This window comes from Anneissia japonica, unplaced genomic scaffold (genome assembly GCF_011630105.1).
Source record: "Anneissia japonica isolate Jap-2015-1 unplaced genomic scaffold, ASM1163010v1 scaffold310_len583560_cov164, whole genome shotgun sequence".
NCBI lineage: Eukaryota > Metazoa > Echinodermata > Crinoidea > Comatulida > Comatulidae > Anneissia > Anneissia japonica.
This window is the reverse complement of record NW_022695742.1, coordinates 38586-66012: the sequence shown is the minus strand read 5'-3', so window position 1 is coordinate 66012 and position 27427 is coordinate 38586. Positions and strand designations below refer to the sequence as shown.

General features: G+C 34.3%; 2 protein-coding genes across 4 annotated transcripts in view; one reads left to right on the top strand and one right to left on the bottom strand.

Moving 5' to 3' along the window:
* LOC117101541 overlaps positions 1 to 6447 on the top strand; it is a 9140-nt gene extending 2693 nt beyond the window's left edge. Inside the window, exons 3-12 of one of the 2 annotated variants that reach the window (XR_004444290.1) lie at positions 253 to 357; positions 1404 to 1571; positions 2207 to 2365; positions 2754 to 2923; positions 3350 to 3530; positions 4192 to 4291; positions 4583 to 4695; positions 4891 to 5028; positions 5282 to 5483; positions 5517 to 6447. Coding sequence is in view for 1 of the 2 variants with exons in the window: in XM_033241511.1 (XP_033097402.1) it covers positions 253 to 357; positions 1404 to 1571; positions 2207 to 2365; positions 2754 to 2923; positions 3350 to 3530; positions 4192 to 4291; positions 4583 to 4695; positions 4891 to 5028; positions 5282 to 5395 (1248 nt within the window). In the remaining variant the exon portion in view is untranslated. Of the gene's footprint in view, positions 1 to 252; positions 358 to 1403; positions 1572 to 2206; positions 2366 to 2753; positions 2924 to 3349; positions 3531 to 4191; positions 4292 to 4582; positions 4696 to 4890; positions 5029 to 5281 lie in introns of both variants that reach the window. The other variant, XM_033241511.1, reaches the window with a different exon arrangement.
* Positions 6448 to 7152: 705 nt separating this feature from the next.
* Positions 7153 to 27009, bottom strand: LOC117101542 (cysteine protease ATG4B-like). 2 transcript variants are annotated; one of them, XM_033241513.1, is made up of 9 exons: positions 26855 to 27009; positions 20456 to 20635; positions 19652 to 19750; positions 18952 to 19050; positions 18095 to 18247; positions 14039 to 14311; positions 13388 to 13530; positions 12157 to 12319; positions 7153 to 11048 (listed from the first exon to the last, which is right to left on the bottom strand). In XM_033241513.1, exons 1-9 carry the CDS (start codon positions 26886 to 26888, stop codon positions 10972 to 10974), a joined length of 1221 nt encoding a protein of 406 aa, XP_033097404.1. In that variant the 5' UTR covers positions 26889 to 27009; the 3' UTR covers positions 7153 to 10971. The 2 variants fall into 2 exon arrangements, with proteins under 2 accessions (XP_033097404.1, XP_033097403.1); XM_033241512.1 differs by lacking the exon at positions 26855 to 27009 and adding an exon at positions 22654 to 22790.
* Positions 27010 to 27427: the final 418 nt, after the last annotated feature.

Here is a 27427-nt window from a genome sequence, read left to right as displayed (position 1 = left end):
TTTATTGGTTTTTCCCATTTGCCTTTCAAACTTATATATATATATATATATGAGATATATTAATTAAAAAACGAAGAAATAAGTAAGCCTTCAGTCTCATGGTTCAAGAATTCTTCATAATAGTTTTTAGGTTAGGTTATGTAGACAAATATATTTAGAACATTTAATGCAATAAAGATATGTTTATGTATTTGATATATTTGAAGAAATTTTAAATAATGAAGTGTTCTTGAAACCTTCAATGTTTCACAGGATAGTCAGTCGATAGATTCGTATTCAGAGCAAGTTAACAACGGGGAAGCATTACAAGCTTGTAAAAATTCTGTTATTCAACCATACCAAAAACTACTGACCATCGTAAGTATTCAATATATAATATGACAGCAAAAAAACACCAAAAAAAAACAAACAAACAAACAAAAAACCCCGTTATCGTAAGGTTCGTGAACTTTGTCTCGAGGTTATGTAAAAAATTGTTAAATCTTTGCAGCAACGTTAGTAACTTTACATTGGTAATTACCTATAAAGTATGTAAGTGGTTTATTTATTTTCAATCTTTCGACAAAGAACAGAAAAAGTTGGACAGGGGTGCCGAGGAAAAGCAAAAGTTCAAAAACTGTCACCAATTGATGTGCTTAACCGAACCCTGCCAACAAAAACAATACAAACCAAAATTAAAAAAAATAATAAAAAACAAAAAACGATACTGAAAGTCTTCATGCAGAATAGATGACACCTCTCACGAAATGATCAATTTTATTATTTGAGAATGAAAGTTATTACAATCTCAATCAGTATAAAAAGTATTCAGAATATCTAAGTGAGGCTATTAGCGGTCCACTTGATAGGTAAGTCATGAATGCATGATACCATATAAAACACTAATTAGTCCAATTATTTTAAAGGGATAAAGTTAGTTGCGAAGATATGGAAGTTCAATGACATGTCCATAAGGAAATTGCTTCATTTGAAACACATATACAGTGGAACCTAAATTTTACACACACAAACAAAGGTTCTACAAAAAATACGTTTTGAACACCAAACTGTAACCTTATCGTTATTATAACATAATTTTTTTTTTAATTAAAAAACACAAAGCAAATTCATATTTTGAGAATTTACTAATTTACGACTTTTTAATGCATCCTTTTATAATTAAACAACTTCAAGATGTAGAATACAGTAAGGAGGCTACGTTATTTGACGAAAGAATTTGTTTTTCTCATTATGATTTTCAAATGAAAGCCTTAAAAAGTAAAATGCAAGTATTTTCTTTTTTCAAATTTCTTAGCTTATCACATGAAAATATACATACAGTAATATTTATATAAACCTAATTACGGCACGTCGCACAAATGTAAATCAAATTCATTAAAGTTTCCCATTAAATCTTTGTGCAGCTTGGGTGGCGACCAATATTCACTGCGGTGCCTTATCACAACCAACCATCAAGATGTGTGCGCCCCATCAACTTTTTCTATCCGATGTTAGTCTTCTGTGTCATAATTCTGAGCTTCCTTCTCCAGTTTGCTTCATGCTATCGTGTCAATATAAATATCCCTCAACAAGTAAGTTTACATGAGAATTATACACAGTGTACTATTGCCTGGCCTGGCGAATAGTGTGTTTTAATTTCAGTTTGTAACTCACTTAATCTGTAGTCACTTGGTTTATGTCTTAGCTTTCTGTTTGCCTGGTGCTGCTAAGTGATATAAGGCAAAGCATGTTTCCATTGGTTTGAAGTTTGATTGATGGTTTTCCCAATATTTTGAGGGATAGATCAATATTTAACTACGCAAATTGGTGATAATCAGAATAAAAAGTTGATTAGAGCGGAAAAATAAATTCCACTTGCTTTTTCGTTGTGACAATGAGAATGTAATTACAATATCAAAATAATATTGAATTCGAACGATACAAGGAACGAAACAATTCGTTTTTCACTAATTTAACTTCAGTTTAACTTAAAAGCGACTCCACCAACTATGCAAACAGTTTTATCTATATGTATGTTAAATGGTGAAGTAATAATAATTAATTATTTTCTTCATTACTTCAGCTTATAGGCAATATAAATTTAATATACATTTAACAACATGCATGCCTATTCGTATAACTTGTGAATATGTCTGATGTATTTTTTTTAAAACAATACACCTAAAATATAATTTGCAGCATGAGTCTTACAAATATCTATTTGTAGAGAAACGCGTCATCAATGCGTCACAATTTCTTAGACTGTCAAGAGTTTATGATCAGTCAGTATATAATCCCAGATGTACTGCAGTTAACAGCTTACGTTTACGCATATTATATCTACAAAGTATGGGACAAGGAACAGCTTCAGACGCTCATTGAACGAGTAAGTGATAGGCACACAACTATGTTTAAAATCATTATTTGTTCATAAAATCAAACCGACGATCGTAAATTATATCATCATCATCATCGTCGTCGTCGTCGTCGTTCTTATCATCATCGCCATTGTCGTGGCCTTTGTTGAAGTCGCCGTCCTGCTCCTCCTCTTCGTGATCATCATCACCATCATAATCATCATCTCCTCACCATCCTCTTCCGCCTTAACATCATCACATCATCCTCACCATCACTATCAGCATCATCGTCATCATCATCATCATCATCATCATCATCATTATTATATGCTTACAGTTATTATAATATCCCGTTATACTAATAACTGTACTATTATCTAATGACTGAGATGATTACCATTACGTCACATGTCACAGGTTTTCTTAAAGAGCGGTTCCAATAAGTGTGGCCTTTCTCCACGACAATTAGCCAAAACTATGAAAGCATTTGTGGTACTAGGATTTTTTTGGATCGTCTGCGCCATCAGTGTGCAGATCTTACACGTGATTTCTCAAGAACAGATGTCATTTACATTCCTTCATGTCAGGTAGGATATTAAATATTTAAGTTTTAACCCTTCCCTTGGTTGGCTTTTGTTTGTATCAAAAGACGAATTTCCACTTTACATTATGTTATGTTGAACAATAAAGATTGATTTGATTCCCCCACCATATTGCCCAGATTTCTGTTGGCTCATAACTTATTAATGTGAAAATTGGTAGCGATATCGTGGTGTGGTGAGGGTCCATACAGAAAACTATCTTTCGTGACTAAATTAGCAGTAAAAACAAAAATGGATCCCGCGCCTCATTTCGTATCCAATATATGATGGGTTGCAAGATAACAATTGTAACAATTATGCAAAAGAGGCAGACCTGACACTAGCACAAAAGGAAACACACGAAAGACAGAATTATATATTGTGTTTACGACCATTACTATAGCAGTGACACTTAAAATATTCTTATTTCAGCTCTAATGCTCAGTACTATACTCTTGTGATTCTCATGTTACTGGGATGTGTTATTCTCGATACTGTATACGTCACCGCAATAATCGACTACGTCACACAGTGTCAACTCTTAATATATTTACTACAAGGTTTATGTGACCGTGTAAGAGAGAGAACTATAGATTTAGAAGAAGCCATTAAAGTGAGTTTAATATGGAACACTACATATATTATAATATCTAGACACTACATAATAAGTTTGTTAAAATTTGGTAATATCAATCAATCAATCAATCAATCAAGGATAGATCGGTTTTATCAATGATAAAGTAACAAACATAAGAATATAATATAAAAGTAGTATAGAATATTATTTTTAATGTTTTAAAATCGACCTTTGGCAACAGGACACTCGCTTTTTAATGGCTGTTAAGCGTTGGCATAACAGTCTGTCTCGTGTGTAGGATAAGTCCTCAAAAACAGAAAAAAGATATTTAAATAGTGTGTTTTTCGGTCATAAGGAACGTCCTTGCATTATTGATCTTGCACACTGATCTGATTTTGAAGAGAAATACGAACAACATAAATAAAAATTACACGTGTTGACTGAGTGACAAAACACAAACATTCTGAAACATGGTTACGCAGAAAGTTCTTTAAAATCCACGTGAAGGTCAACTATTTGTTTGGATACTAGAAGGTTTCGAAATTGAAAATTTTGGATTGTTTTGTTTTGTTAAAACTTGAGGAGGTATCCCAGACAGTGATGAAATGCCCTTGAATAGAAGCCGTAAGGAAAGCGAAAGTATAATCGTAATGTAAGCGTCAAACGTCACAATTTAATTTTCTTTGTATCATCACAGGATATTCAAGAAGCAGAGACGCTATCCCGAATAGTCAATTATCGCATTGCGTCATGCATATCATTACTTTTATTCAATTTGGGTTTAATGGCTGTACTCGGTAAGTTTTCAGAGATATTTTGCAAACGATGACATTAATGTGATAGTAGTCTTACATTACTGTCTCATCGGAAGGCAAAATGAACATACGGTACTATCAAACCAAAGGCCAGCATGTGTTATTATTAGTAGGCCTAGTATTTTTAAATATTTATGTAAAGCTTGAAGAATTCTGTCAATTTCCATCTGCACGATAAACAACACTAAATAAGATATCAATTAGAGCGTTTTCAAAGTTAAATTGTTTAGATAAATAATGAATTCGCCCATTCGACTGTCTCGTTTTGTTTAGACTGTGTTGCGTTTGCTGACGGTAGGTTGTTAAATTTTACAACGTTAATGTACATGGCTAGCCTTTGTGGTGCAGTGGTTTGGATTTGTATTTCCGGAACTCCGTTCATACAGGTAGTCACTATTAGACATAGTATGTCATATGAATTATAAAGAAACCATAACAAAGAAAATACATATCTGTTGAAATCGTACACACGTAACCTTCAGAGAGACTTTCCATTAATTTTTCCTATCTTTCATTTAAAATAAGTAACCTATGTACAGCGCTAGCTGCACTACACTTTCTTAAATTTTGTCTTCTCACAGGCTGCTCGGCTTAACTCGGCATGTCGGGCAGTGCTGACACTGGGGCACGAGATACGCTCGAGACCGTTCGGCTTTCAAGATACACAAACGGGAGCTCTCGATTCATTCCTTTTATTTACATCCACTATCACGTTTAAGGTAAATAAAGATGGTAGTTGTATGAATCTATTATGTGTTATATACCGTGAAACCACTGTGGAAATACGTAAATATGTTAATTCCAAAAAAATCGTCCAGCAGTCTACTAATTCCAAAAAAAAAAAAAAAAAACAAAAAAAACAGAAACAAACAAAATAAACAAGTGTTTGCTGTACCACAATTATAAAATAATGATAACCTGCGTTTTCTAGTAGATATAATTTTAAATAAAATGTAATCTTTTAATTTACAGGCTAAACTGTTCCGAACAACAGTGAACTCGTCGTTTCTGTGCGTTTCTTTTACTATAATATCGTTTACATTACTCTTCCTCTTCCAATTGGAATTCTTTCAAGTTTGGAACTGATCATCAAGTTAGACAATAATGTTAATTTGGATTACATTATTTAATGATGACGGTATGTTCCGTTTGCTAGTGACAGTGCAACATTAGTAATTCATTGCGCACACTCATTGATGACATCACGTCATGTGTTGATAAGAGTGGTGGATATATATAAGTATAATGACTTTTATGTGCCTTCACAGTCGGATATTTTTAAGGACAGAAATAAAGAAAAGAACAGACTGAAAGAAAGAGAGAAAAGAGCAAAAAAAAAAAAAGAAGCAAAATAGAATCTATGAAAGACATCATCTGCCTTCTTTTTAGGGTTGTGCAGACTTTATGATGATGTGACTATGTGTTGCACAAGGGCATACTGTAGTATGTTGGGCGTTTTATTGAGGACAAATGTTGTCCATTCATCGACATCGACTTGTTGAGCATTAAAATGATGACCCCAATAAACCTTACTATCTTTAATATTTTTGCCAAAATTGTAACACGAAATAATTAGAATCCATGCTCATGGATAAATCATGGAACATTAAGATACCTACAATTTCTTTGTATACATGTCGATATGCCTCTATTTGGAAATAAATCGTGTGTATTGTAGCTACTAGGGATGGCAGTTTTTTTACAACACAAAAGTACTTTGTAGTTTTGTTAAAACTTTGAGAGTCAAACGTACGTATGAGAGGCTCGTTCAATGGTCAGTGAATAATAAAGCTGCACACTGCCTTTCAGCCAATTACAGAGAGAAACGCTCAGGTTATTTATCTTAAATTTAGTTTAACAGCAAGTGCATCCCATTTTAATAGACCTTCCAGAGTGCCAATCAAACTTGACCAACCAGAACAGTCAGGAATATGCGCGTGTCTAACAAACACATATGTTGTCCTACAAATGCAATGTTTGCGTATGTGAACCACTATCTCTATACATGTATATTAAGGGACCTCCTGACCAACAAAATTCAAGAGGTGGAGCTTAGTGGCAAGGGCCATTAGGAATACTGTATTCTTTTAAATATTGCATATTTTATGTTGAAAAAAATAAATAAATAAAAAATCTGATCGGTGACTCAAATTCTTTCTTGGGTTAATTAGTTATTGTCTGGTATGTTGGGGCGTGGGGCGGAAATCTTTCGCAAGGTGATAAGGAGAAATTACAAAGGTTTGTCAATAGGTTTTTGAGAGGATTATCAGTTCGCCACTGCAGACGGTGCACTCAGTCTACCTCGAGCGACTAGTTAATAAGTTCAATGACGAAAGTCATCCATTACATTTAACTATTACTGGTTGCTTTATACACCGCAGTGGTAGACTAAGGGTACTGGCTGCAAACACGAATAGATATCCTAAATCATTCATTCCGAGAGGAATTTGCCTCTTCAACAATTAGGTATGCTAGATAGTTTTTATTTTTCTTTGAGAGTGGAGGAAAAGAACACTGTAATTTCCAAATTTTTGGATGAATAAAGTGATGTCTATGTCTAAAGATGATAAAATATCTGCTACTTATAAAATAATAAATTATATGTCTTATTTGAATTTTGAGTGTTTGAGAGAATCACTTGTATTGATATTGTGGACAGATGAAGATATCAATTAAAAAGCATAATTTAAAGTTACAATAGAGAAACAACACCTTGGTACTGTATTGCCAAGGTAGTTGTATGTTGCGTATCAGATGTTCAGATGAGCATACGCATGTTCATATCAAGCACTCAAATCCTGTGACAAAACACATCGCATAAAGATACACAACACAAAATGATGAATTTCACCCAATATCTGTATTATTTACATAAAATCAATGGTAAAATACATTACCATACTTACTAAATTAAATCAAAATGTTTATCTTATTTTAAAAAATTATTTTGATAGTCAGCCCTGACCATGGAACTAGGCGAGTTTCAGACGACAGCTTTGGTTCTGTTTAATGCCTCTGTTTATGCAAAACCATAAATAATTGATTAAGCTCATCTTTTGATTAAGCACCAAGACAACTTATATATTTTCGCTAATATAGCATTCTTTTTTTTTTTTTGAATAAGTCATGGAATTTGATCGATCAAGAACACATTACCAATCAGGTCATTAATAAACAACTTACAGTATTTCTTAAGTTGTCAAATAGGTATACAAGTACAACACATAGTACCATTTCAACATATAAAACAGTTCATATTTATGTTCTGAGAATATTTTTGCCATGAAAATGGGTTCATATGGTAAAAATTTAAAGGATTTTGCCTATTATTACATCAAACATACACACAGGGGTAAAAAAGCTCAGTAGCTAGAGTATTAGTAGTAGAGATATATTTATTTTATAAGTAAAGAAATTTGACTGCAATTGCTATCACAGAAAGTACAAGAAATATTCATTTGGCAGGTTAAACTCCAAATGAATGTATGTTCATTGTAACAAACTGTTATTACAGTAAATAAAAAAAAAAATATAAGATAACTGTAAATGTTGTAGTTATAGACCACCAAGATTATGCTCTCATGCATGCATGATAAAGCGACAAGGGAAACACCACTACAATCATTTGTAATAAGCTCCAGGTATGAAATAGGCGCCATTATCGATTCTTGCAGCGCTCATTCAATCATTTACGGTATATTATCTTGTATGCCTTTGTATTAAATTTATGGACCAAAACTAAGATCACTATGAACTCCACAAATTAATATTGGTGCATGAATCAATACCTTCAGTAACAACACAGCATGTGATGGTCAAAAGTTATGACCACATCCAGTTCAAAAAGTTGCCCTCTGACACAACTCAGATGGCTACCATGGTACCACCATGGTGGTGGTACCATGGTGGTACAATCTTGAAAAACATTTTATAAAAAGGTAACTCAAGTTAACAACTTTCACTATAGTGGCAGAACCTGGGGTGGCTAAAGTTACTCTAAAGTACAGCTAAAGTTACTCTAACCAAGTGAAAAATCATTTAGATAAAACATTAAAATGGCTGAAACTCTGCAGCTTCTAGGGGGAATACCCCTGGACACCACCACCCCTCCTCAACCCCATCACCATAGGTCCTCATTTGCCACTCTGGTAAAAAAAAAAATCTTGGATCTGACACAGGACACTGATCAAGAACAATGCAAGTTTTGCTGATGAATATTTACTTTGGAAATCCTTGACGAGGTTACCAGCAACTTTAAGTGCGTGCGAAAAAGGACAGACTTATTACTGGTATTATCATCTGTTATATTGTCACGGAAAATATTTTCTCATTCTAATTTCATTTGAAAGCTAATTACTTACTTTACTACACAAAGCAAGCAATTGAAATATTTAATTATACATTTATTATATAGTTTAATCATTAGCTCAACTAAGACAGTGAATTTTATACTCACACTCAATTGTTTCTTTCAGAATTACGCTAATTATCTATGTTTGAGCCCACATTTTATTTAGAATAAATAATCCCTTTCTTTGTACTGTTTAAAAAACATGTTTTGTACATTAATTTTGCCCAGATCAACGGACAGACCCTGAAAAGAAATAAAGCAGTTCTATATGGTTTACTAATCTCACCCGCAAGAACACAATTTTTTAGTTTAGTTTAGTCATTCAATAATGCTCCATTCAGCACCATTTGGTCTCTAAATATGTTTCTGCAATAATTAACCCCAGGGATGGCACCAGTTGCAAGGGGCCAGAGTTAGAGAAAAAAACAACTCTATGTAATTTCTACAGTTTGTGGAACTCAAAAATTAATCCAGGCCACCTATTGGAGACATCAAGTCAGACAAGTCCCAGCATCACCCCTGACTATCCCATTCTACATTAACATGCAATTCACACCTACATTACATCCCTCCTGTTGACTTTGACAAAGTGATGTCACTGATGAAATCAACAACAATCAACAACATGTGTAAGTGCATTGTAACATTGATATGAATGTGCATGAAATAAGCCGGTTACATCAATATTCAATAAAAAAAAAATAATGATGACAAAAGTGATGATAAGAACAAAATCAATTGCAAACAAATTATTCATAAACAATTTTAGAAAAATTACTTGGTTGAATCAGAATTATCAATTGTCAGTTATCGCCATTATAACAAAACAAAACATGAAACATCAAAATATATAACCTAATAAATAATTTGGTCATAATAATTATTGTTTGAGCACGTTGCTTGAGTAGAAGAGCACTATCTAACATGGAAATGCTGGGTTTGCATTTACTATACAACAAAATATCCAGAATGGTTGTGCAAGTGCATCATCAACTATGGATGGATAGTTCAGCCAATGTGATCTTAATAATTCCAACAAAGTTCAGAAATCACATTGTGCCTGATACAAATTCAAAGCCTCAAAGCGTTCTTACCCTGGTCATTTAATTCATAGAATGGCAGACCAGCACAAAAGTGCAACTTTTCCACTCCATGGGGGAACACCTAGCTGTGGTGTATGATACACGGACATGTATTTAATGCCACAGGTACCCATTTATACTCCTGGAGGAGAGAAAACACAATTGAAGTGTCTTGCCATAAGGAAAATTCACAGTAGAGGTGGGGACGAACCCTGACCCTGATGAAGCCTAAACAGCACCCAGTGCGCCAACTACTCCTATTTTGTTTGAAAGCATAAGCCTTGTCCACACTGTCAAATTTTATGTGACAAATTGGTGTGATGTTCCCATATATGGGCATGATGATGTCATTATTACATCCAAATATGGGCATATCACATTTATTGTCACATAAAATTTGAGTGGGCGGAGAGAGCTTAAGCTACAGGAAAATTTAGTGTGCAGACTTTTAAGTAAGAGTATTCAAACAGGAAAAAAAAAATGGATGGCAAGGTCATGCATGAGTGCCTTTGTGTCAAGATTGACTGGTTCAGCCAAGGTTGTGTTCCCTATGTGAATTAAATTCTATAACAAAATATGAAGATATCCTGTGCGCAAGAAAAGCTTTAAATTTAAAAGTTGATTCAAATGCATTGGCATTACAAAAGGATATGTGTTGCGCATTTCTATTTTTACACCTTGATTTTGAGTGATCATAAGTTAGCACTTTTCCCATTATGAGCTGGTGTAACAGGATTGGTAGTGGATGGCTTGAAGGTGTTTCAAACAAAAAAATGAGCTTTATAAGTGCCAGTGCGAAAGCAATAAGGACAAGCTTCAGTAAAAACTCTTAGTGTACACTCCTTATTTTTGCAGAACACGCAAATTGACAGCTAAACTTACAGTTCTAACAGTAACTGCAGTTAAAACATTTTTCCATTAACACATGGCTGCCATTGCAGAGGCAGATGTATTTCACATCAATTCCATCGTTTTCAGAATCTAACAGGAATCATATCGTAAACATTCAACACAAACTGCTAGTGAATATTCTGGATGGATACAACAACTATTTTCTCTGCATATCACCTTCCAACAAGATTCAGTAATTTGAAATCTAGCTACATTTTCCACACAGATTCAGAAATCACATTCTTGTAATAAGGTTGTTTACCAAAGTGTCTAATTTTCTTGGTGGATGAGATTACTTTCCCTGGGTTACTCTTTCTTTACAAAGTGTCAGATATTTCCTACGGATTAATAATTTCAAATTCATCATCAGAGTCCATCTCTATATGTTCATTGTCAATATGTAGCATACTGGAAGCTGAAAATAAAAACATAATAATTTGTACAAGAGTCTGTTCTGTATTTTATATATTTTGGTATCTGTTCAGTAACAATATCAAAATTTCAGTAGTAATCGGAAAATTTCTATATATTAGTACCAACAGGAAGCTGAAGTAATCTGACAAATTCAGGTTGTCCAGTGTGTTAAAATTGTGACCAACTCTGGGGAAACCCAACATTTGTTGCAATATCTAACTTTCCACTAGTACCTATACAATTTTCAAAAAATTTGATTTTGCATTTTATAAATGAAGTTATAAAGATAATTGATGAACATTTTTTCAATAAATCTAATCTGAAAAATATATTAAAATATTTTTAAAATACAAATCCTAATAATAAACTATTGATTTTGGAATCTTTGGAAGCTGTTTTCTAAAAACCCACATGGCTGATATCCAATGATTTGAATATTCATAACTTCACTAAACTAAAAACCAATTTCCATCTAATAAACATTGTTTTAAAGAAGAATTCATGCTGAATTTAAAAATACCGAACAAACGATTGAGTTTTGCAAAAGCTGGTCACATTGCTGATGAAAAACTCATTTTTGTCAGACTCCCCTTATAAAAACACTATATTCTGTATTCCAGTTTGCAGATCAATTGATTCAATTCTACAAATAACACCAGAATTTTTGATTGAGAATGTTCAAGAACAGAACAAATTCACTCATCGCAAACAAAACAGACTGACGCAACATTTTTAATATAGTACAGTTTTCATTCTAGCTTAACATAGATCCAACCATCGACCAAATTTCAGGAGATAACTTAACGCACAATGTTTCAGATATGCACAGTGAAATTTACGTAATGTCATTGCATCCTACGTTCTAAGTCATCGCAAATTGAAAGCTCTCTATCAACACCTCTTACCCTAAAGCCCTGTCCAGACTATTACAAACTGTTGTATGCCCATATATAGTCATGATGTACCTATATATGTTCATGGTTGTGATGTCATCATGACCATATTTAGGTATGTCACATGTTTTTGTCAAATAGAATCTGATAGTCTCGACATGGATTCATGTTCGTGCATGCAAACAACACAAGAGGATTTGAAAATGCAATACTTACTATCAATGCTGTGGTCGAGTGAACCTGGTGCCTCAAATGGGGGCCAATGTAGAGGTCTTGATTTTGTTAATTCGAATACTGGGCTATGGTCACCTATGGTCACAAGTTCACTGACCACTTCGCACCAATTCTCAAAATCATTCTCATCTTTACAGAAAAAACCCTGTATTAGAAAAGAAAAAAACAATTAGCCTACACAAGACATTGCAGGTACAACTGTACTGTATGTGCTCAGATTTTTAAATTTTAGTTTAATATGCATTCACATGGATGCAATTTAGGGTAGTAGGGAACATGGGTAACATATTTTCTCATGTGAAGAGGCCACTAGACAGGTTATCTAAAGCTCTGTCTACACTATAAAATTGTCTTCAACAAAAACTGATTGTATGCCCATATGTAGTCATGATGTGGCCATATATGGTCATAATGCGATGCCATCATGACCTTATTTAGGCATTTCTCATGCTTTTGTCAATTAAAATTTGATAGTCTGGACAGGGTTTTACCAAAAAAGCCACAATATGAACATTTAAAATTGGAATAAATAAATCTTTAGAAGGCTATTGGCCATGGTACAAATGCAAGAGTGCAATTGATCATTTAGAGGCAGTATACTAAATTCATTTGATTGATTATTATTACAATGCAATGTATTAACAACATAACTTGAGAGGGCATTTCTATCATTAAAAAATTAAAATCTTGAATTTGTAGGTTATGGATATAAGCAGCGCTCAGTGACTGTAGTGGAGATGTAGCTTGGTGCATGCTTGACTTCCAAATCTTGGATCTTGGGTTCAATTCCTGTGACAACACAAGATTATTTCTCACAACTAAAACACATCTCCACTTCCTAATCCTTGTAATTAGACTTAACTGATAAAGCATCATGTTCTTTCAATTATTTAGGAAGGCCCTGAAAATCAGCCAACTTTCTATGATACACTGAAAGAAAAAAAAAACTATGCGCGGCTCCTTTCTAAATATCTTGGGAGTGCAACAGGCGACTGCAATGTCCGTTATTCTTACATAGTGATGCATGCTAATCTTTAGTCTAATTTCTATACAATCGCTACAATTTTTTTCACTGCAATCATTACTCTACGTAACCCCACCCAACACAATCAGAACGGATTATCAATTCAACTGACCAATCAGCATCACCAAAAACTGTTCACGATAGTTTGTAGCCATTTTATGGAAACCAGGTATTGACATGGATACTTACAAGAGCTATTGAAGGGTCCAAATCTTTAATTTGCATTGTAGAGGAATGATAACAATGGTAGGAATCATCAGATATGTTGCCCCATTTGTCCTCGACTACCGGTATTTGTGTCGTGTGGGGGTCAAGGTACAGAAGTAGGTCCCCTGTACATAAACAATTTCAATATGTTATCAAGTGGTTTTGCCTTTTCATTTGAAAACAACATAAATAACACTAATTTATAAAAAAAAATTCAATTGACTAAAATAAAACCAGTTACCAACATGTTATTAAGTAAGTCTATTCAAACAAAATAAAGAAATTTAAAAATATAGTTAATACTGAATATATAGATTATCATTATACGTAAATATGAAAATAATATTATTTTTCTAAACACATTACAAATGATTCAATTCAATTAGAATTAAAATATAAAATTATAATTAATAAAATGACAGTAATCAATAATATTTTAAAATAAATTACAGATTACAGATTTTAAAATAAATTAAAGAAGTGTTTTCTCATCAAATTGAATTGCAAAATGCGCCATCAGCACCACTCTCGTGCTGGATATCAGCGCTATACAAATTTCCATTTGTTATCCTCCTGTGCAACCTGTTACTGCAGATTTATAATTACATTGATGTAAAATAAAAAAAAACTCACCGACACAACCAATGAACCAATGTGCATGGTTTGGCTTGCCCCCAATCACACCCAGGGTCTGGCTCAGCGTGAAGCACTTCTTCAGTGCTTTCACATACACCGAGTTGATCTCATTAAGGCCTAGCCTCAGCGGGATGAACAGAACCAGTGGCTTCCATTTCTTTTTGCTTTTCATTTGACTAGATGAGCAAGCACTTCCTTTCTTTTTGCCACTTTTGCTTTTTCCTTTTGGGGATGGGGTACTGGTGACGTCATTACTAATGCACAGTGTTTCTAAAAAAATGTTGGAAATGCCTGTCAAAAACCTAGATTTCCGGGCTAGAACTTTTTATATAGTCAATTAATCAATCATTCGATCCTTGTTAATCATCTAGCATTCCATCGCATAATGATGTTTGACTGGCAATCTACAATAGTCTACATTTTTAAAAAAATTCTGGGTTACTGGTTTGTTATTTGGTTTTCTGGAAAATTAATATCTACTGTATATATTCAGACTATTAAATTTTATTAGACAAAAACATGCCAAAAATGGTCAAGATGACACACGGCGGTTTCAATATAGACAATAAGTAGTGAGCCCTCTGTTGTTCACTATTATACATTTTAGATATTCTCGTAGTTGGGGGCGCTAACGCGGAAGCGATATTTTCATTATTCTCCATATATGGGTTTTTGTCTACCCTTTAGACGTTTATGGCGTAAATAACACAGACAAGATAACTAATATGTTTTTAAAATATAATTCAAATGTTTCTAGCAGTCTTCCATAGGCAAAACTAGGTCTAGGCTCCCTAAAAATAGCCTACGCTACGGGAGGGTAAGCTGCCGCCTGGGCTTAGGTGAAAGTAAACAATGTTTGGCCCGGAGGGTATTTAAATTATAAGTATATACGCAGTGTGAAAGTAGGCCTACGCTAGGCATAGTCTATTCGCTATAGACATATTTTTAGGATTATTCAGACCCCAAGTTTTATAAAAACATTTATCTTGTAATTTTAAAATGTTTAAAAATATTTGATTATTATTATTATTATTATTATTATTATTATTATACTTTGAAATTTCTTTTTTAGTATCTGAAGTTTGGTGGTATTATTAATGTCTGATGTTCTGTCATAATTGTTTAATGAAAAAAAATGGCAATAATAACTTATTATTTTTAATTTTAAACAAGATACAAGCGAGCTGACAAAATACATCATGGAGATAATCAATTTGAACATAAAGGAAAGAGCAGCTGGATGGTGTTCATGGAGAGCAGCAGAAAAAAATGATACTAAGACAGATATTAAGGTATTTTAAATAATAAAAATTATTCTACTTCTGTACAATGTTTTTTTTTTTTTTTAATTATGTATCATCACAATAATGCTTTATAAATCATATCGCATGTTGTTAAATACATGATATCAAATGTTGTATTTTCATTGATATCCGTTTTGGTTATGTTTTTGGGAGACCTTTACTATTAGCAAGCACCAGTCTTCCTAAGCATTAACTTGGTTGTCCATTTTTAAATGTTGCCCTTTTTTCAGTGTATGGTGTTTATTTTTTTTATTTTTATGTTTTAGAATGTTACTGTACTTGTATTCCTAAACTATTATAAAATAATAATAATAATAATAATAATAATAAAACTGTTATGCCATTTGTACCACATCGAGCGCACAATATAATTAACACTTAAAATGTTTTACTTTGCATTGCCTAGAATGAATTATATTGTTATGTAAATTGCCTAATTAAAATATATTTATATTTATCTTTTCAGCTTCTTTAATTGTTACAACGCAGAATGAAAATCAGATACTATGGTGAGATATGTTTACATCTATCCGGTTTTAATCGATATGCAAGCTACATGGAAACAGATGGACTCGTCATTTTGTCTCTGCATCCCTGCTGTTACAGACAGTTTTGTTTAGCATTCTTGTTTCTATTTTTGAAGAGACCTGGGACTTTCAGATGATGGGAAATTTATATTTTCTCTGAATCAACTTACTATTGAGAACAGATTGTTCAAAACCCCATACCCTTTTTGTGAAAATAAATTTACACACTAATTGTAACATATTTTGTTGTGCAGTACTATAATATAGTGTGAATATATTGAATTTTCTACTTACAAAGTGCAATAACAATTTGTACAAAAATAACTGTGAGTATTAACCTGATTGCATACCTTTAATTTGGATTCCTGATGATGACATAATTAATATCAAAGTATTGAATCCCTAAACTTTGAGTATGTATTATTCTATCTGTATCCGAGAATAATCAGTGGACCTTTCGGTTTAATTTGGATTCTTGTATTTTTTAAAGGTTTATTTTGTTCATTAAAAATATAACATGTAGAACATAATGTTTGTGTCTATTTGTAAACTGAGGTGTAAGAAGAATGATGATTGTAAATGATACTGATGATTTTCACAGATGAATATTGGATCATTGTTTACATTTATTTATATTTTAAATTTTCTTTATTTTAGAGCCATCCTAATTATTGCCATCAAAATATAAAATGTTATTCAATGCAAGCCTGTATTTATATATATTAGCTGAATAAAAATAATATATATATTACACAATTATAATTTTAACATTTAACAACATTAATGCAGCAAAGCCTTTCCAAAACCCCAATAAAATCTAGGCCTCAATCTAGGCCTAGCGCATGTATAACCAACGCGTAAACTTGCGCGTATGAGCCCGTGGAGTTGTCAAGAACGCCTAGTAAAGCCAAAATATTTGCTGTTTTCAATCAAAATTTTTTAAAATCGGAAGAAGTTGTCAGGCCAATATTTTACAGAATACAAGAACAGACACTGATTGTTCATTGGCGACCAACGATAACATCCAGAAAAATTGCACAATTTTGTAAAACGACGATAATTACGACCATGTTTAGCGATATTAACATCTACGGAGTTAGGGTGTTGTTTGTTTAAATTTTTACTGTAGACCGGCCTTACTTTTCTCATTAAAATTCATGATTTTTATATAAATTCATGCATTGCAAAAATTTTGTTTAGTAGCTGATATAATAATTAGACAAACAGAACATGAATGGGGGGATATTATACTCATATATTATTTTTTGCACAATTCTACTATGTACCAAAAAATGCAGTTCTGCTAGGCTCGCACGATCCCAATCGCGACATGAGTGTATTCGTTCGAGGCTTGCGGTGCGTAAATATATGGAAGGCGCGTTGAAAACACTTATTGTCCCAATATAGTGCGTATGAAACCGCCGTGGACACCACATCATGACCATATACAGGGACATAATGACTATATATGGGTATACAGTTAGTTTATCATATAGAATAGTAATTTTAATAATCAAATTAGTGGTGATGTATATTTTTGTCATCAGGCTACCAAGTTTAACATGGCTTGGAACGCTTTTAAATTTGCATGCATAAGAAAAATACAATTATGATGGTTAAAAATATAGAATAATTACTTTCTTATTAGGGATATTAATATCATGAATAATATTTGTATTATCATTATAACCCATAGGCTACTTATTTAAATATCTTGGCCAGTCAATACACATATCTTAACTAGTGATGACAAGGCAAATGTAGGTTTAGTGAGATATCTTAAAACCTGTCCAGACTATAAAACAAACATGTGACATGTTTAAATATGGTCGTGATGACATACATCATGACCATATATGGGCACATCATTACTATACTGTACAGGCATACAACAGTTTTTTGTCAAATAAAAATTTGATAATCTAAACAGAGCTTAAATTTAGCTAGTGATCTAATTGATATCAATGCATGTGTTTGTGATATCAATATTGGCTAGTGGTTTTAATCTAGGCTATTAACATTATAAGCACTAGTGATGGGCAGAAAATGTAAATATAAAATAATGAGCCAGTAACATTTGCTAGATATTTTAATATGGGCAAGTAATATCAATAAATCGGGCTAGTATTTTAGATATATTGGGTAGAGATATTATATATGCGCTAGTGAGTTTGGGCAAGTTATTTTGGGAAACTGAATTTCAAATCATTGATGAGACTTACTTATATCTTCAATGACAACTGTGTTGTCAAGGGCAACATGTACAGCAACATCGCTCCACTCATCGAAGGCACATAGTTTACGTATGACCTGAGAGACAGTGTTTGGTCCAAACCATTGGCCTATGCTCTTGCCTTCACCAATCCCCATTTGTGCTGTAACGACAAAATATTAATAATTAGTACAATAGATGACGATGATTAATACTGTAACGGTGATGATAATGTTTTTAAAAATAATGTCAACAGAGGCGGTGGACAACCAATGGTGATGACTATGATGGTAATGGTGCTGGTGATGACGACGATGATGATGTTGTTGAAAATTATGGTAATTATGATGACAATGATGGTGATGATGATCAGAGAGATTTCTGAAGGTTGAAGAGACGAAAAAAACTAAAATGTACAAATGGAGGAAAAGAAAAGAGGAAATATTGGGGTAGACGTCAGATAGCTTGCTCACAGCCACACACTAGTTAAGCTACAGAGTCTTCAGCAGGTTGAAAGTAGCAGCATACAAAAAGAAGTAATACGATGACAATGATTCTACTGCTGATGATGATTATAATAATAATAATAATGATATAAGAATAACAATAATAGTTAAGCCAGGCATGCACTGCGTTGAATGACCACTGGCACACGAATCCATTTCCACTCGCTTTGAGCACTTGACACCATCTGCTGACTGTCAATGGCAGTCCGGGAGGATCGTCACTCAAAATGATCCATTGTGTGCACCTTGTCGCGTTCTCTATGGAATAGACTTGGCCAACAACTATAGGCGCAGTGTGTGGCCAACAGCACAGTATCTTTTAACAAGAGTGTGCTATGTTCAAAGGTTCACAAAGTCCTACCTATTTGATGTATTGAATATGGACTGTCTTTTTTGTCTAGAAACATCCTTAGAATTTTAAAATATATATCATCATGCTGTGTTTGCTGCCATCTCCAATCTAGAAAGAGAAGATAAAAAAGAAAGTTAAAAGGGAATGGAAGAAGGGGAAAGGAAGAAGGGGAAGGAAAAAGGAAATATGAGGGGTGAATGAAAAAAGTGAAAAGAAGAGAGAAGGAATTAATAAAAATGATCAGATAATATTAGGAAAAAAAAACAAAAAACCATTGCTATTATAACATAAAACAATATAATTGAGCATAGAATAAGTTTTAAAATTGTGTAGTACACCAAACAGTGTATGTGGAACGTTTGACCAAAACAATCCAGCTCACATAAAATTCTGCTTGATAAAATTACACTTGGGAGATCTGGTTTAATGAGCTTTTTGTAACACATAATATTGTATTATGCTGTGTGAAGTGTTACCACCGTTGGCCACCCAACTTCAGGTGGATATTATATGATTACAATAGTTAAAACATCCAAACATCATGAATTTGCAAAAATAGACTAGTTTCTGTGCAATCTTTTTTTTGCTTGTGAGAGTACGGAAGGCGTTAGACTATGTATATAGTATGTATTAACTAGGTTAATTCCAATAGATAAGTTGAAAAGTACCAAAAAACACTGCCTAGTCATGTGACTGCAGACTCACTTACCTCGTCCTAAATGCCTACATATAAGAGCTTGGGCTAGCATCATTTGACCACACCTTAACATACAGCCCCAGCCAGTGTCTGATGTAGGACCCGTACCACCTACAAAATACATTCAGAATGTCTAGAGTTAAAAAATAAAACATATAATATTTGATTTTCTTTCTGTATTTCTGGCCACTCAGCTTTTTTGTTACCCAGTGCTGCTGGTGGCAGCATAGGGCGGTAAACGATCTTAGGGGGGTTGTTATTAAATACAAAACAACATGATAAACAATCAACTTTCTGTAGCTTGTTCTAGCATCAATGATGTCTCTATAGAGGCTTGGGGACACCCTTCCCCACAAACAGCTTGCACCCCCACAGGCTCCAGAAATTTGCTGACAAGGGGTTCGACAAATGCAACAGTGGGGTCCGAACCAAAGTATCGACAAGGATTCAGCCAGGGTTTCAAAATGACATCTACTGTACCTGGTAGAATTCATAAGGAGACTTTTTATGGCTTAGTATGGCCAAAAATTGTGCTTATAGAACACCATATTGATATATAGGGGGAGGGGATTCCCGGCTGGTGCCACCATTGCCACATGCTTCTCCACTCCCTACATCCCTCTCCACACTCTCGAGATCTGCTGAGCAGAAAAAAAGAAACGCTTGAGCCATTAAAATTCACCTTCAGGGGCGGACCTAGGATAAGGGGGGGGGGGAGAAGAGCATTTTGTATTGTCAGCATTTAACCTCCATCAGCACCCCAACCCCAATATCAGTACTTCTTTTTATGCCATTGTCTAGTAATATTACACGTACCTATTGGGGGGAAGCCTCTCCGGTATGTTATCCATACTCTAGAAGCAATGTCCTTCTTTGCCTTCTTCCTATCTCCTAGTCCCACCGTCTCATACTTCTCGCCAAGCACCCATACTGGATCGTCGGTGTCCTCTGGCAGTTCTTCATATGCTACTATGCCGCTTTCATACGTCACACAAGCTAAAATGAAACCACAATAAATTAACTCTACTTTATGATATAATTATTTTATTAGGATGTTCTTGATGTTGGCAAGTTCAAGCGCGTTAGGCCAAGAAAGTGAAAGAGTGTGGTGACGGTATGAGGGGGCCTTGAATGGGCCTACACATTTTCTGTTTGCTACTCGGTGATGATACACTAACCTTAAGGAACGGTTTGCATATTTTTGAATGAATGGAATAATTACTCGGCAAGTAATCACTACAACAATGTTTGGTAAAAATTATAGTTGCCTAAAAGTAATATTAAAAACAGTCGAATAGATTGCATATATCATGAAAATGCGTTTTTCTTTCGTTGCTGTCAATGTCCATCAGGCCACGGGCAATAGCGGTAGAGTTGTGTATAAAGCTTTCACGTTCTTGGCACAGCGCACTCGCCAATATCCGACGAACTTTAAAAATAGAAAAAATATGATTTTGTAAATTTTTTTTTTTTGTCGATTTCTAATATATATAACTATGACATGTGAGTTCCATCCATGTAGCTTTCATTTGCTGCAGAAGATGCTTTACTTCAGACCAGTGGTGTATCTAGAAGTCTTAAAATGGGGGTGCTGATGGGGAGGGGGGCGTAAAGGTGAAATGGGAGTGTTCGATGATCAGTTGAGGGACGCTAACTTGCAAAATAAGGTGATTTTAGGCGACTATTAATTACTTGCAAGTGATTATTTTTGGGGAGGGGGAGGCGTGAGCACCCCCATAAATACGCCACTGCTTCAGACATGCTAATTTGAGCCTTAATTTGGAGATTAATTTCTCTTTCTACAGTATAATTATGTATCAAAGTAATATCGCCGCCAACAAAATACGAGCATTCACATTTTTATTATTATTTAAAAGAGCTGTGACTCCTTGCGTAGAATGTCCACAATGTGCTCATTTTTTGTTCAGGCAAAAAAAAAATTTTTTTTTATTTCCTTTATTTTACGAAATGTACGAAAATCTAGGTAACTCGCATCAGTAAATTTCCTCTCTCGATCGTTTGTGGTTGGGGATACATATGAATCCTGTCTAGTGCTTCTTTTATTTGCTGTCAATGTATCTACTTGGTAAAAGTGAGAAAGTAGTAACTGTTTCTCACCGACCATCTTGGATCTGCCAACTCGGAGTAAAAAAAAATGGAAAAAAATTTTTGTGCACAACTATACAGTAGATACAGTACATCAAAAGTATAAGGTGTGAACAGAGTGGTAGTCTATATTTAGCTTCTACCATTATTATAACGTAACACAAGACACCTTTAACGGCACATTGCCATTTTGATAAAAATGCTTAAAAAAGAAGTAAAAAAAATTAGTTTTCCATGTTTGATGGTTTGAAATTGTAGGCCTACCATCATTTTACTTTTTAGGTATGAATCATTAATGTATTGTAAGCTGATAATTTTAATAATATAAATATCTGTTCAATCAGTGGCTTACTGCCTGTCGGCTCTTTGGGGGAGATGGGGGACAAAGTCCCAGGCCCCCAATTAAAATGGGGAACAGAGTTCCACTTACTTCTACCCAGCACAGTACTCTAGAGTCCTGACCATCTTTTCAGTAATGAAATTAGGTAGTGAGATTACCCACCCTAAAAATTCTTTCCTGACACGCAAGGGCCCCAGTGTTTTTCTTGCTCCCCGGGCCCTAAGGGAGCGCCACTGTGTTGAATACTCTTACTCAGGCCAAGTGCTTATCAAATACAGTAGGTCTACAGTGAATTATAGGGATAAAGACAATAAATTAAATTGAAGACAAAGAACCATCTTATTGGGTAGTCCAAAATCCTGATACAATACTCCAGTAAGATGTTTACTGGATACATCTCATGAAGTCAGTGCTGTACCCTAAAAATATAAACTCAATACAGTACTATAAACCTGTAGCTGTTTCCTAAGATCATGAAGATGCCATTGTTATTATCAGCAAAATCTCTCTGATCATATTATTAATAACAGTATAACATATTATTCAGGCTTGAGGAAGATAAAATTACCTGTATTTATACAAAGAATTGGTTCTGAGTCCAAGCTATCTGTTTCTTCAGGCCAGTTCATTTTAGTGGTGGGTGGTGAAACCTGCTGGATAGTCTACTATGACAGTATGACGCAGTTACACTGCGAGTTTGTTTTTCAATAACAATAAATGCTCACTTACTTCCTGAAAGCATTTAAAGGGACTTTCCCTAAAATGGGTTTAACAAACTATTTTTGGATATTAACAGGAATTCGAAAAATAGAAGGGTCCAGAAAGAGACTTCCCCAGATGGGGGCACTTCCCCAGATGGGGGCTAGAATACCCCACCCATGGTGGGGCTGAGGTAAAAAAATTTATGATTAAGGCACCACTAGATGGCTGGAAATGGCACAGACTTAATTTTGAATATAATTTTCCTTTTTTCTCCATTTAAAAAAAATAATTTTAAAAAATTTAGGGGGAGGGGCCCGGGGCCAGCATTTAATCCACCACTGTTAACTACCACAATTAATATGTTTATTTAGCAGTAATCAGAAAATAATTGTTTTTTTAAATATCTGTCTACGATTTGTTTTGTTTAAAAACATGTTTTATTATTTAAACTGTGTTTAACGAGGATTATTCATTGAAAGAGTTTACAGTATCAGTAAAACCTCTTCCTGCTTTACTGTATTGAGCTTTAAGGCAAATTAAAACTGCCATATGTACTTCTTTTTGAGCTTTTGTAGTTTTTTTTTTTCATAGTGTAATTTTCTATTTGTGCAATGGGAAAATTGATAAAGAGGTAACAAGCATACTTGGAATTTGTCAATGGTTGAGCAATCATAAAGCCCATGAATCAATTCTGTAATACAGTACTTACAATATACTCTACAGTACAAGATACCTTACCCATTTCGCAAACACCATCACAACAATAGTTTTGCATGATTAAAAGTATAATTTGGCATTCAGAGTCAACATTGCGTCGGACAGAATTTCAAAAAGTGGCGGGATGAACTTCTATTTAGTGGCAGTATGGAAAAGATTTTTGTTTAAATTGTTTACATTTTTTTACGGTTGACAGACATCATAAATTACATCATAAATTTGTCAAACATGTCAATTTTCTGCTATATTTTTAATTTTTAATTCATACTGCATGCAATTCAGCCACGTGCTGCAATGTACAGTATATATTTTATTGGAAGGATTTAATAAATTAATCAAATAAAATAAGAAAAATGTAAAATCTGGAAAAAATGATTTTAGGAATACATACTGCCACAGAGAGGAGTGTTCTTGAAACAATGCACATACAGTAGCACCCCTTCAATTTAGGTCTAAATAAACCAGATCCTCCTTCAGATGTTTTTGAGTTTGGTGTGCTGATATTCGATTTAAAACTGTATTGGGTATTGGCATAGGATTCAAAATGCTTTTTGGAAAATAAATTATATATGACTACATAGTACATGAGTTAAAGTTTCTGAAAATATATTTTGCTTGAAAGTAGATGGCCATTTTTTTTTTTTAAATGGCTGTGGAAATTTGCATGCAAATTTAGACTTTATATTTTATGTATCAATAAATTGCTTCCACCTTTTGGCATCTATTGGGCTGTCAATTTTTTCTTTATCTTTTTTTTTTTTTTTTGACTTTCCAAAAGGCCAGGCCGGTCCCCCTCTCAATCCGTACCTGGTTACTTAGTAGGATGAAAAATAATTTATGTGATATCTTATTTTTGTACTACTCTATTTGAGCTTCCTGGCCTTAATTAAGCATAGAATTCATAAATCCACATTATCTCACAAAACATCCAAATTATGTTTCTTTATAAATTAAAAGTTGTTTTCTTAATAATCTAACATTACAAATAAGCGTAACGTCAGTTACCAACCGGTTATTATAAAAATATCTTACAAAAAATTAATAAATTTGTAACCACTAACCGTGTACTTCTAGTATAATGCAGTATTCCATGGCATGCAACTCAAGTTTTGTCTGTCTGTTGGACAGAGATATCAGAATTTGTTTTAATTCTTTGTTTTTGTGTGTCTAATTTATGTAACGTCAGTTACCGCACTCATTTCCTCTGCTAAATCTGTACTACAAATGGTACAAAGTTTAAATTGGTATTCCTGTATTTCACTCCCTTAGTACTGTACCATGTAGCATTAAAAGAATAATTTGGTCTTTAATATATTTAATATTAAGTGAGTAACAATGTGAATATAAAGGATGAAATGTAATGTCCGTTACCAAGGAATTGCCCTACAGGTCTATAGCAGATACAGAAGCAAACTAGAGCAGCTACTAAATAGAATGCTGCCCTGTGCATGAATACAACAATACGCTGGCCATGTATGATGGGCGATTCCATATATTCTGCCATGTGGTTGAATACCAACGAATACACCGCCGGGCCAAGTATCATGGGCATATTCACATTTTTTGTGAGTGCTTCATTATTCACGAATAATATATAATACATTTATTTTATTACTAGGGAATTATTTGTCATTTATTATTACATATTAAACTTAGATTTGAAGAAGGCATAAAGTATTAAGAATTTGCTATAGGTACTGTAAGCCAAGCTAAGCTACAGCAGGCTAGGCCGTACTGAGTAGGCCAGGTAAAAGTGGCCGACATGATTCATTGTTTGCCATCCAAAAGACAGCTGGAGGACTTGCAATGGATTTAGATCTTGGTGGCGGGAAAAAAATTGTAGAATGCTCTGATAGATCACGACCAGTATGGCCTTGGAAACTTAATTGTAGGGAGCATGTGGTGCAGCTTGTAAGGTGTTGGACTTCTGGTAGTGAGATTGGGAGTTTGAGACCAACGCTAGCTGCACTGCTTGTGTCCTTGGGCAAGACACTTTACTTTATACGTTTGCCTCTTTTCACCCAGTAGTATAAATGGGAGGGTCATGCTTTTAACCTGCTCGTTGGTGACCCTGCTACGACTGTCCCAGTTAAATTAATAACAGCAACTAGATATCAATTGATATCACATGAACGAACTTCAGATCTGTGTTGAAATTATAGGATGCTTCAAAAGCAAAAGGAACAGAAATGTGTTCTCTCTGAAAATGTGGGTTTTCCCTCCTAAATTCAGGTTGCATGAAAAAAATGCAGCCAACGACATCCATAATTTGCGGTAAATTTTAAATAGCTGCTTGTTTTGCAAGAGCAATCATACAAATCAAAACATTGGTGATCTCATCATTCCTTATTTTGAGTTAGACTTTAAACATAATACACTATGGATATTCTTCTGACATGCTGTGTAGTGCACTAAGGCACAGTTAGCAAGACAAAAGATGAAGATTAAAGTTTAAGCCAGATCCACCAATTGACACTTTAGATTTACGGAAAATCGTTGAAAGAATATCCACAGCCAACATAATTAATTTACTGAAAATAGGTGCTTACTCGTTGTGTCAAGCAGTGCCTAGGTCTACAGTCTACTACACAGGCCTAGGTCCTCCATGGCTTAGGCTATGTGAGATTGAATTTTTCAGGTTCGTCCGTTTACACCATATGTTTATGTCGAATACTCGAAATGGTCCCTTATTTGGGACTTGACATCGAGGAATAAAAACTGAGTGCGCATGACACAGGCAATGGACGTGACACAGAAAAAGAAACAAAATATGTGCAGGAAAATTCATTTTGGTGCCAGTCAAACTTGACTTCTCCATTGAATGTTTGCAAAACAAAAATCTTAAAAACCTCTCTCGGATTGTGAGAAGTTGAGTTGAGTATGGTAAAATGGTGGTTCAAAATCAATTTTACCTAGGCCTACCAGTAAAAAAAATGGCACATGGCCATAACAAAGCACCTTTTAGAACCAAAAGCATTAATAATTAAAAATTAATCAATTAACAAATAAACAATTCATTAATCCCGCTTTTGAACAAAATGTTCCGCTCTCCTTCCTACTACTTAGTACTACTACTGTCTGACTAGGCCTAATACACTGTGCTGTCTAGGCTCTGGCCTAGTCTGACCAGCTTAAAGCCTACTGCTGTAGGTTTAATCTGCTACACTTGCTGAGCAATTATTAATTTAGGCCAAGGCTAGCCTAATAAGCTACAGCACAAAAAGGGCTCTTGTTGCAGCTCTAGCCGCCTGGGTCCGTTCCGTTCGGCGTTTCGCCGTTACTTTAGCTAGGCAATCATTTGTTTGTAGTAGGCCTACGCATTGTTGTTGATTTTATCATAAAAATCTCACCTGCAGCATCAGGTATATCCATTGACTTGGACATTTGTCTTTTTCTGAATACAGATTACTGAGAAAATGGCAAGCAATTGTCTCTTTTCATTCATTGTTTTCCATTATGAAGTTCGTCACTGACCTGCTGTTCTACTGTGGCAATGACATAATTGTTGTTTATAGAACACGAAAAGTGCCTTTTATAGAGGGCGCAACAATGTTTTCTTTCCTTTTTTTTTTTTGCAATTTGCAATGGCCTTTGACGTGCACCCGTGTGCGTCTGTCATATCAAATTCGTCGAAAGATTGTAAACCACCAAAACTTGAATTTCCAAACACCTTTTGTAAGTTTATGGATTTTGGCATACATGTAGTAATTTTGGTCAGTGATCCCTAAAACATAAAATCAACATGATCTTGGACATTTCTTACGAAAACATGTATTTAGGTAACCCGTAAGTTACGGCAAGGTAATTCAACAAAAGGACGCACATCTCCGCTCTCGAACATAGCGCGTGCGTACAGTCCTTTGATCTTTACTGTGGCATCGACAATCCGATACTAGTTGCGAGTACAGCCGTCAATTATTAGT

Bases quoted from the DNA above. Each gene is read 5' to 3' on its own strand.
- LOC117101542 (XM_033241512.1), bottom strand. From the start codon at position 22,714: ATGAACTGGCCTGAAGAAACAGATAGCTTGGACTCAGAACCAATTCTT. The intron at 20,636-22,653 runs GTAATTTTATCT...GTTTCATTTTAG, and splicing joins AATTCTTTGTATAAATACAG to CTTGTGTGACGTATGAAAGC. The intron at 19,751-20,455 runs GTACGTGTAATA...TGTATTTTGTAG, and splicing joins GAGAGGCTTCCCCCCAATAG to GTGGTACGGGTCCTACATCA.